This window comes from Ostrea edulis, chromosome 9, assembly GCF_947568905.1.
Source record: "Ostrea edulis chromosome 9, xbOstEdul1.1, whole genome shotgun sequence".
NCBI classification, from domain to species: Eukaryota; Metazoa; Mollusca; class Bivalvia; order Ostreida; family Ostreidae; genus Ostrea; species Ostrea edulis.
In genome coordinates, this window is record NC_079172.1 from 63,149,485 (window position 1) to 63,161,017 (window position 11,533).

Below are 11,533 nucleotides of genomic sequence, written 5' to 3' on the forward strand. Positions count from 1 at the left end.
ACGTCACTTCCGGTCAGGAGTTATCTCTCTTTTAGTGACTTTTTGAAGGGCCTTGTTGTCCACGCATCTCCTCCGTTAGTTTTGAAACTAGAGTCTTGAAATTTCTACACAAGATAGAGTAAACATTTTAGAAGATTTGTGGGGGATTCGATTTCACCGGAGGCGATTTGCCTAAACGCTCGCCTGGACCTGAAAAAATGGATGCCAAAATTGTTCGCCGATTTCGGCGATTTTTGACCTTTGATCTCCAATATCTTTTTTCTTGCAAATATTTTGTTAAGACATGTAGAACAAAAGTTGTGCACATTTACGAGATCTTTTCGAAAATATCAAAATTTAGGGGCTAGCCTCTTCAATTAGGGATCTAGAAGGGCTCAAAGTCTAGATCAAATATCTCAAAAATCGTTCATATTTTGGTATAAGTCAAAGAACAAAAAATGTTCATCTCAACAATCTAAATCTATTCATATAAAAATTTAGGTCATATGTTACGTAATAAGGGATTTTAAGGGCCAAAACCATAAATTTTTTACCCCTTGTATCTCGAAAACGACAAATATTTTGAAAAGCAATAAAGAACAAAAGTTGTTCAGAATGATGATCTTAACAATATGCATATTTCGTTTTTACCCTATGTGGCCCCGTTAGGGAGCTACAGTTTGGCCCCTAAAAATTACTTCTAGAAATAACTCGAGAACGGTAAAGAATTTCTAAATACTTGTTGAACAAAAAATGTTTGAAATGTCATGACCTTTCTTACGATATCAAGCAAAAGGGGCTGACCCTTTAAATTAGGGGCCCAGAAGGGTCCAAAGGTTTATGAGAATATCTCAGAAACTATTAATATTTTGTAATAAGTCATTGAAGCGGAAATGTTCATCTAAACGAGCTTGTTCTTATCAAATCAAAAAGTAGGTCATATGTTACGTAATAAGGGATTTTAAGGGCCAAAATCATAAATAATTGACGCCTCATATCTTGAAAACGACAAATATTTTGAAAAGCATTATTGAACAAAAGTTGTTCAGAATGATAATCTAAACAATATGTACATTTCGTTTTTTCCCTATGTGGCCCCGTTAGGGAGCTACAGTTTGGCCCCTAAATATTTCTTGTAGAGATAACTCGAGAACGGTAAAGAATTTCTAAATACTTGTTGAGCAAAAAATGTTTCAAATGACAAGGCCTTTCTTACGATATCAAGCAAAACGGGCTGGCCCTTTAAATTAGGGGTTCAGAAGGGTCCAAATGTTTTTGAGAATATCTCAGAAACTATTAATATTTTATAATAAGTTGTAGAAGCGGAAATGTTCATCTCAACGAGCTTGATCTTATCAAATCAAAAAGTAGGTCATATGTTACGTAATTAGAGATTTTAAGGGCCAAAATCGTAAATATTTGACGCCTCATATCTTTAAAACGACATATTTTTTGAAAAGCATTATTGAACAAATGTTGTTCAATGTGTCATAACCTATCGATCAATATCAAAAAATGGGTCTGTGGGCCTCATGGCTCGCCTGTAGAGTCGATTTTTGTCGATATCAGTCGATTTCAAAAACTTGTAACTGGTAAATATTTTGTAAGGACATATTGAACAAAAGTTGTTCAGTTTATCGAGATCTATCGATTGATATCAAGAAATAGTCTTATGGTCCTAATGGCTCGCCTGTAGGGTCGATTTTTTGTCGATATCGGTCGATCTCAATAACTTTTTACAGGTAAATATTTTGTAAAGACATATAGAACTAAAGTTGTTGAGTCTATAGAGGGCTAGCAAATGACATCAAGAAATAGGCCCGCGGGCCTTATGGCTCGCCTGGAGAGTCGAATTTCAAACGAATTTCACCGCAACTTTGCTTCAGAAGCTTATGATATGAAAAATTGATTATATCTCAAGTGTCTTAAAGTCGGAAACTAAATTGGGACTCATTTGTGTTTTCTTTTTTTTTTTAACTCCGAGTGCATCAACAAATCGGACGGAAGACCTACTCGTTGCTCGCAACGAGATCGTGTCTAGTTATTATTATTATTATTTTTTTTCCCTTTTGTCTCCTAGACCGTTGGATGGATTTTCCTGAAACTTTCACAGGTTATAGGGAACGATGGTACCTCGAGGCATTTTTTTCATTTTTTCAAAATTCACTTCCGTTCGTCAGATACGTCCGATTTTCCGGTTTTTGAAAGAAACTTTGTCCGGGGGTAAACTTGAAAACCACTAAAGATAATCGAATGAAACTTTCAAGGATGATAGATCTATTTTCTCTATGGTGCATGCACGTAATATTTTTTGTCGCCGTTACTTCCGGTCGTCACCGGAAGTGATCAAATAAATCATCAATTTCAAACTTTTTTCTTTCAAATTGAAACCTACTTTGGTTTACTATATCTCGTTCTAATTCTCAAAAAATGTTGACCCCACCGGAAGTTGAATCTCCAACTTCCGGTTATATCAAAGAAAAACTATTCATTCTCTCATTTGTCAGTGCCATAAATCTCGGTCATGAAACTAGTTAATGAGTTGAGTTTTACATATATTATAGTCACTACAAATGTCTAGAGTAACGTCAAATATTTTTGTAAATTTCACTTCCGGTCGGCAAATACGGCTTATGAGCTGTTTTCGTTGTCAATCGTTTTACTCAGAAACGGTAAAAGATAGAGTCACCAAAATTTCAGAGTTAATAAATCTCACTTTGTAGGGGTGCAGTAGGGGGGTAAGAATGTCGGCCGTCACTTCCGGTCGTCACCGGAAGTGATTAATAAATCATGAATTTCAAACTTTTTTCTTTCAAATTGAAACCTATATCGGTTTATTAGGTCTCGTTCTAATTCTCAAAAACTATTGACCCCACCGGAAGTTGAATCTCCAACTTCCGGTTATATGAAAGAAAAACTATTCATTCTCTCATTTTTCAGTGCCATAAATCTCGGTCATAAAACAAGTTAATGATTTGAATTTTACATATGTTATAGACATTATAAATGTCTAGTGTAAATTTAAATATTTTTGTAAAATTCACTTCCGGTCGTGAGATATGGGGTGGACATATTCAAACCTTGTTTTTTCAGTTTCTCAATAATGAATATAGATAGACGCTTGAAACTTGTAGAGTTGATCAACTAACATTAGTCCATTGTACACATACATTCAATTTTTTCGTCTGTCACTTCCGGTCTATACCGGAAGTATTTGAAAAATGTCGATTTTCCGATTTCTTCGAGTGATTTCTCAGAGATGGTGGATAGATTTTCTTGAAATTTTCAGGAATAATGTCTTATGAAAGGACCTTCCTATAACTATTTTTGTTTTTACAAAATTCACTTCTGGTCGGAAAATATGGGCGATTTTCTGTTTCTCAAAAGGAATTTTGTCCAGCATTTTTCTTGGAAAAGGTAACATATAGGTTCATCAATTATTCAGGAATTATAAATCTCCGTTTGCAGTCGTGCAGTAGAGGGTTGAACATGTCGACCGTCACTTCCTGTCGTCACCGGAAGTGATTGAAAGAATCGCAAATTTCAAACTTTTTCTTGTAAATTGAAACCTATACTAGTTTGTTAAGTCTCTTTGAAAGTGTCAAAAGAATATTGACTCCGTTGGTAGTCAAAACAACTACTTCCGGTTTCTTGATAAAATACATTTTTACTTTTCATTTCTTTGTCACCATAAATCTCGCGTATATTTTAAGTCTTTCATATGATTTTCACATGTCATAATAAAAGTATCAACTTCTAGAGTTTGGATCATTTTGTTTTTCAAAATTGACTTCCGGTCGGTAGTAACCTACTACTTTTTTCTTTCTTTAGTCTACTTCTTTTTGTTGAGAACTCTTTGAGATAGAGACGTGAAATTTTCAGGGAATATAGACAGTAAAGAGTCGCTGTCATTTATAGGAAAACGCATCATAAAAGTACTTCCGGTCATTACCGGAAGTTACGAGAAATGAGTAAAAAATTCGATAATACATTTCTCATTCATTGTTAAGGCACATTTTCTGATATATTTAAATGGTTTTCGTAGGAACAGAAAGCTCTTTACCGGAAGTGATCTAACGGAAGACCTACTCATTACTAGTAATGAGTTTCTAGTTATTATTATTAAGGTCTTCCGTCTCCTGCGGAAGACCTTACTATTATTGTTCGCGTTCTTCTTCTTCATTATTATTATTATTATTTTCCTTGGTAGTACACGCGTTTTTCTCAGCCATTTCTCGATCGATTTTCACGAAATTTTCAGGAAAGATGTCTTTTGGTGACGAGACTTTGCTTGGAAAATTTCGTGCTTGGCGTTACTTCCGGTCAGGAGTTATCTCTCTTTTAGTGACTTTTTGAAGGGCCTTGTTGTCCACACATCTCCTCCGTTAGTTTTGAAGCTAGAGTCTTGAAATTTCTACACAAGATAGAGTAAACATTTTAGAAGATTTGTGGGGGATTCGATTTTACCGGAGGCGATTTGCCTAAACGCTCGCCTGGACCTGAAAAAATGGATGCCAAAATTTTTCGCCCATTTCGGCGATTTTTGACCTTTCATCTCCAATATCTTTTTTCTTGCAAATATTTTGTTAAGACATGTAGAACAAAAGTTGTGCACATTTACGAGATTTTTTCGAAAATATCAAGATTTAGGGGCTAGCCCCTTCAATTAGGGATCTAGAAGGGCTCAAAGTCTAGATCAAATATCTCAAAAATCGTTAATATTTTGGTATAAGTCAAAGAACAAAAAATGTTCATCTCAACAATCCAAATCTATTCATATAAAAATTTAGGTCATATGTTACGTAATAGGGGATTTTAAGGGCCAAAACCATAAATTTTTTACCCCTTGTATCTCGAAAACAACAAATATTTTGAAAAGCAATAAAGAACAAAAGTTGTTCAGAATGATGATCTGAACAATATGCATATTTCGTTTTTACCCTATGTGGCCCCGTTAGGGAGCTACAGTTTGGCCCCTAAAAATTACTTCTAGAAATAACTCGAGAACGGTAAAGAATTTCTAAATACTTGTTGAACAAAAAATGTTTGAAATGTCATGACCTTTCTTACGATATCAAGCAAAAGGGGCTGACCCTTTAAATTAGGGGCCCAGAAGGGTCCAAAGGTTTATGAGAATATCTCAGAAACTATTAATATTGTAATCATTGTAGTTCCGCTTGTTTACACTAACATGTTCCTGTGTGCTCAAGAATTTCAAACCGTAATGTGGCTGACGAAAAGCTTAACAAATACTACAAGAAAAAGGACACAAATGGACAGCATGTGATAAGTAGAAATAGGTCAAGAGAGGAAAAGAACTGTTATACAGTTTGACTTCTCAAAAGAAAAATATAAAAACTCATGTAGCAACTGTCATATGATATTTAGGCAAAGATAAACACTCGAATTATCGACCAAAGGCAAATGAACTGATGACATCTATTAAAGGCGCTGCACTCATGTCAGAACAGTGAGTTAAGTAATGCCATATGTAAAAGGGTTGTTGCACAGGTCTATGAAAATATTGTACTGTTCATCATTCCAAATAGGAAAATGGTTTATTAAGTAAAGAACGACTCGTATAAATGTCAGTAATGCTAAACTGCGGCAGTTATTTATCTTGGTTAACGAAACATCAAAAACGCTGTCCTTATATTTAAATATAACACGCCAGTGTATTATTGGAAACCGGTGTTTTCCATTTAGATTTCTGAGTCGGCCGTATCGTCAGCAAATGCGCCATACCTCTTTAATGATTTATCGCCTTCCAGAAAACAATTTTTTAACATGTAAAATCTTTCTGAAATTAAGACCAATATGGAAAGCAAGTTAACTTCAAGCAACAATTAATTTCTTAATTATTTTACAAATACACCATTTCCAAACAATAAATAAATGGACCTCTTATATGATGGCGCCACTATGTCCTCACACTCCATGTTTTGAAATCCTATACAACGGTATTCACACAGTTTTTTCATTTCTGGTCCTGTGGATCTACAGCGGATTTGAATAACCCATCATATTTTGCAGTTATCATTCCTTGGAAAGGGTCCAGGACCTCCCTTTAATACAAATTATTCACCCTTGATATTGACCCTTTATTTCTTAAATGATAATTTTTTTACTTTGATCATTTGTCCTTAGTACGGGTATAACAAGAAAGTTAATAAATGTTCTTTGATATTTCTGTCATCTATATCTATATGCATATCCTCTTCATTAAATTTGCCTCCCAAAAGGCTTTCTTTCAATATGTATTGTATAAAAACTACAGGTATCTATCAAACACATCTAAATGACACTTTCAGAAAATGTCTTCCATTTCTAAATTAGCAAACACTTCACATGTTTATCGTTATTACGCTATAGATAACCTAACTGTCATACATATATACAATATGTAACATCAAAAAGGAATGTCTGTCTTTTTCTCAGCTTTCATCACTGTATTTTTTCTTGTACATATATGGAAACTGGCAAATGGCAATTTATGTATAGAATCTGAAATAAAGAAAAAATGGTTATATTCAAATGTTGTTTCAGAAATTCAGACAACCGATGAACCGATGACAATCGATGAACATGCAAATCTATAATGTATCACAGTCCAACTCATTGTCATATGATACACAAATTTATAGTTACCTTGTTGCAATAATACATTTTGAAGCGCTCACTATTAATGTTGCGAATGTTGGCATGCATGAAAGGTGGAGATAACGAACAGTGAATAATCTCATCAATCCCATAAGCAATACAAAATAGATAGTTGGGCAAACACGGACCGCTGGACACACCAGAGGTGGGATCAGGTGCCTAGGAGGAGTAAGCATTCCCATGTAGATTATTCAGATTTACATTAAATAATCATCTGAAAACTTGTGATTTAGTTGATATTTAAATCTGGTGCTAAATCTATAAGTTATTAAGTTATTATCATGTACGGAGTTTGATATTTAGTTGATATGAAAAATTTTTGTTTGTGATTTAGTGATATATAAATTCGGTGCTAAGATTATAAGGTGTTATGCACAGTTTTTGAGATTTAGTTTAAATATACACCCGGTACTAGGGCTATAATTCATTATTACGTTTGATGCCTGAGTTTCAGTGGATATATGAGACCGGTGCTAAGGCTATAATGTACCATTCTGTGCGATGCTTCAGATTTAGTTGATTTAAATAAGCCTGGAGATAGGGCTTTAAGTTTTAATCATGAGATTTGATATGCAAGGCAATCTGATTAAAATCAGCTCCTTGATTTTGTTTATGTCGCTACAAGGGGAACAGAGGAGCGGATCGAGGAGCTGATTTTAATTAGATTGATATGCAAGGCTGACGGTAAGGCTGTATGTGATTGTTAAGTACGGTGCTTGTGATCTCGATGAGTTTTAATTCTTTGATAGGGTTATAATATTTTTAATGATTTGAAGATATCAGGAATTGAATTGATTGATGTGCGTAACAATTCAATAAAAGATTTCTTCAAATAATTAATGGGTCTTTAATTCTGAATTATTGAACACATTAATTGATAGCATTACTCATTCTGCTAAATTGCTGCACTCAAAGAATCAGCTTGGAACTCGTATCCAGCAGAACGCGTACCCAGGAAAACTCGTACCCAGAAATTTGGGTACGTTTTCTCCTGGAGAAAAACTATGGTTTTTTTTGTTAGATAAATTCTGGTAAGAGTTCTTCTGGAGAAAAAAGTTTGTCATTATATAGTAATCAAAATTTTGATATGAGTTTATCTCATTAAGAATTATACCATTTTAGGTATTGGAATTTGGGTACAATTTCTCCTTGCGAAAATCGAGGATTTCATACATTATACATAATTTACTATGAACATGATTTTCAATTGAATAAAAAAAGTGAATACAATGATCGTACTTGTTTGTTGTTTTTTTCTCTCATTTGAATTGCGGTTTGGCGTGAGACGATAATTAGTATAATTATTGCAATTAAACACCAATTTTTAACTTCCGACATAGCATTTTTATAGCGGACCTCTATTCTCCGGCACATAAAGGAGAACTCGTACCCAGATTTTTATGACAAAATGACGGAAGTTTTTCACCAGGAGAACTCGTACCCAGATTTTTGACAGACATGACAGTTTTTCTCCAGGAAAACTCGTACTCATTTTTTTTTTATTACAGAACTGACAAATTTTTTTTTCTGCAGGAGAACTCGTACCCAGATTTATCAGATAAAATGACAATGTTTTTTCCCCAGAAAAACTCGTACCCAGACTTTTATGACAGAAATGACAGGGTTTTTTTCTGTACGAGAACTCGTACCCACATTTCTATTTGATAAAATGACAAAGTTTTTCTTCAGGAGAACTCGTACCCAGATATTGATAGGTACGACTTCTCTTGGAAAACTCGTACCCGGGTACGTGTTCTCCTGGAGAAGTCGTACTCGGATACGACTTCTCCAGGGTACGATTTCCCAGGAGAACTCTTACCCAAATTTCTAGGTACGAGTTCTCCTGGGTACGAGTTCTCCTGGGTACGGTTCTCCAGAAGTCGAACAGATGATAAGGCCGGCGTTTACCTAGCGTAATTCGGTGCATCGATGGTACACACGTCGTGCAAAACGCCACTGAGATCGCACCATACCTCTAAATACTATCAGGAACTTGAATGTAGAACGTACCTATATGTCTAACTCTGGGATTCACCGACAGACGATTACTCACATACACCAAAGCGGACTTTTGAGTGACATTTCTTGGTAACCGTTCGGTGACAGCAGGACGGCACTGTGTTGGTTTTCCATCTGGTATGATACATTTGATTCCTGAATTAGAGTCAAGTTACTAAAGATACTGGAAATGATAAATTACCGGGCTCGGACCATCATCGCAAAACATGTTAATTGTCTCCGTTCACGCTACGTCAATTCGGTTTGAGGTTGGTACTTCCGGACTCAGGAAGCGTGGCTAGCAACGATGGGTACATATATGAAAATGAACAGATTTCACAGGATATTTCGTTGTGGTGCTTTTTCAAATGTTTGCTAAACGTTACACTAGAAGCTAACGATTTCGCATGACTCACACCCCAGAAACGATTCTTTGAGTATTTCTTTAGAACATTTTTGACTCCTTGCCGAGAAACTGGTTTACACAATCTATAACATCCAAAAGCTTTAATATCGCCGTCAGAATCGGCTACCCATAATTTGTCTGAGGGATCAACACAAATACTTTCAATATTCCCTCTAAAAGGCCAAGACCACATCAGATTCCCAATTTTGTTCACGATATGGACCTCTTTTTTATTGTCGTCTAAGATCAAAATGTCACCTCTGCTGTTGTGTGTTATCTCCATTGGACAAATGGTCCGCAAGTTGTCAAGAACTTGGGCCACCGCGAATGAATCATTGCGATCAGTGAAACATCTACTGACTTTGACGATTCTCCTGACCTCTGACCTATCAAGCAGCGCTAAGAACCACACACTACCGTCAATATTTTCAGTGACGGAAAACACATTTAACAGATCGTAAAAGGAAAATGGAAATTCGCTACTACTTGCCAGGATCTGCAATAATTTCCCGTCACTGATATCATATTTGCGAATTTCTCCTCTACCTGTGGCCATGTTACAGGTACAGACCAGCAAAGAGTCGTTTGAGGAAGACGAAATAGCCGTGATGATACCAGATTCCGTCACCAGTTTTTGTGTACAATTAGCAGACTCCGGCGTCAGTTTTTGTGTACAATTAGCAGACTCCGTCATCAGTTTTTGTGTACAATTAGCAGACTCCTGCACCAGTTTTTGTGTACCTTTAGAAGAAAGTTTGTATACTGTATTTTTGGAGTTATCTACGTATACTATATGATCTCGAGCTAAGGTGACGAATTCTGGAACCATATCTAAAATGTATTTACTGCGACAACTCCCACAGATGTCATGGCGGCTTAAAACTCTAGCGTTCTTTTCGTGTACCCAAACGCTGATGTCACTGCTGCCAAAGAGTTTTACACCTGAAAATGGTTTGGTGAAAATCCGGATATTGCATATCAAAAGAGGTCCGAAATTCTTTTTGGGGCGGCCAGCTGGGTTAGCAATCGAAATGACATTAATATTTGGTGCTGTTATGAATGTTGCATTCGGGACGTTTTTGGACAAAGTTTGTCCAAGGCTAAAAGAATCCTGCATTTGTCTACATAGACGAATGTACTCTTCTCCTCTACGCTTGATGTCAGTTAGGTGAGGTAAGTTATATCTTGCTGTAGTTAGGAAAGCATGTTTCATTTTCCACTTCAATTGTTTGGATCTTCCATAATTAACAGGAAACTCCTTGTTCAATTTTGTAATGTCCCTGATCTTTGAACGAACGAGCCTCAAATAGTTGATCATTCTTTCAAAATATACAAGTTGTTCCGATGTTGTCATGGTATAATGAAACTCGTGATCTTCAATACTACTATCACAAATTACTTTTCTACAAGTGAAACAGCAAACTTCATTACACGGTCCCTTTAGGAGACACATATGACTTCCACAAGCTTTACTCCTGATTTTTGCTCTCTCTCTGTACAAAACAATCCTGTGAGAATTTCTGCGTTTAAAATGAATCTTAGAACACCTGAAACACAGGCCCATACAACAATCATGACAAAAACATTTTAGAGGGAATTCACAGTCTTCTATTTCACAGAATTTCACGTTAACAGCGCTCTTAAAGATGCTATCCATACCCACGCAACGCCAAGTACAAGTCTACAAACACCAGACCTGCTACACCGGTACAGTTTTTAAAATAGCCTTCTTTTTATAAAAAAAAAGTTTGACTTTGCCGATAGAATATTTGTGCAACTAAGTGAAAAGATATTTCGCTTTAAAAAAATCAATAAATACAAGATTTGCTCTTGAGTGCCTGTTCAGTTCACCTGGTAATTGTTTCGTCAATATTGAAGTGCAGTATTCCCGTTTTATAAAAACTAGGGCAAGAAAAACACCATTGTATATAGACTGACTTTAGTATGAATGTTACATAAATGTTACATAAAACTAATTGATGCTAACCAGAGAGGTATGAAAGACTCTTTATTTGCAAATCTTGAGACGGCCAGGTAAGCTTTAAAGGAAATGAGGCATTTCAAATACAACCATGTTAGATAATATTACCACTTATATTGAATGATTTGTTTCCATTTCATAGTTTTTGTGGAAATTTAAAGATCACTAGAATTAAGTTCCTTCTGTTTCCGATGGTTAATCTAAATACTGTAAGCCGAGGATTTGACCTCTCTTTGTACGCCATCTTTAGATGGGACGTATTTATCTATAGTATGGTACTGTTTTCCCGTCTATATTTTTTATATAGGTAATCGGATGTCGGACTTTCCCTTGAATGCTTTAAGACTTAGCTTTCCGCTGCTCAGATTTTTTTCGTTGGTACTGACATTTTTGAAAATGAAATTCAAACTTTTAAATATTACCTCAGGGATAGAACGTGCGTTTGTTTGTTCGCTTTCAGTCACATTTCTTTTCCGAGTTTTCTTGATGAAACTTGCAGAATTGACGCC

General features: G+C 35.6%; 1 protein-coding gene across 1 annotated transcript; it reads right to left on the reverse strand.

Annotated features, from left to right (window-relative positions):
- Positions 1-5,335: 5,335 nt before the first annotated feature.
- On the reverse strand, positions 5,336-10,747 carry LOC125660432 (uncharacterized). Its single transcript, XM_048892263.2, has 2 exons — positions 8,650-10,747; positions 5,336-6,483 (listed from the first exon to the last, which is right to left on the reverse strand). Exon 1 carries the CDS (start codon positions 10,698-10,700, stop codon positions 8,892-8,894), a length of 1,809 nt encoding a protein of 602 aa, XP_048748220.2. The 5' UTR covers positions 10,701-10,747; the 3' UTR covers positions 5,336-6,483; positions 8,650-8,891.
- Positions 10,748-11,533: the final 786 nt, after the last annotated feature.

Coding starts and splice junctions, on each gene's coding strand:
- LOC125660432 (XM_048892263.2), bottom strand. CDS start 10,700: ATGGATAGCATCTTTAAGAGCGCTGTTAACGTGAAATTCTGTGAAATA.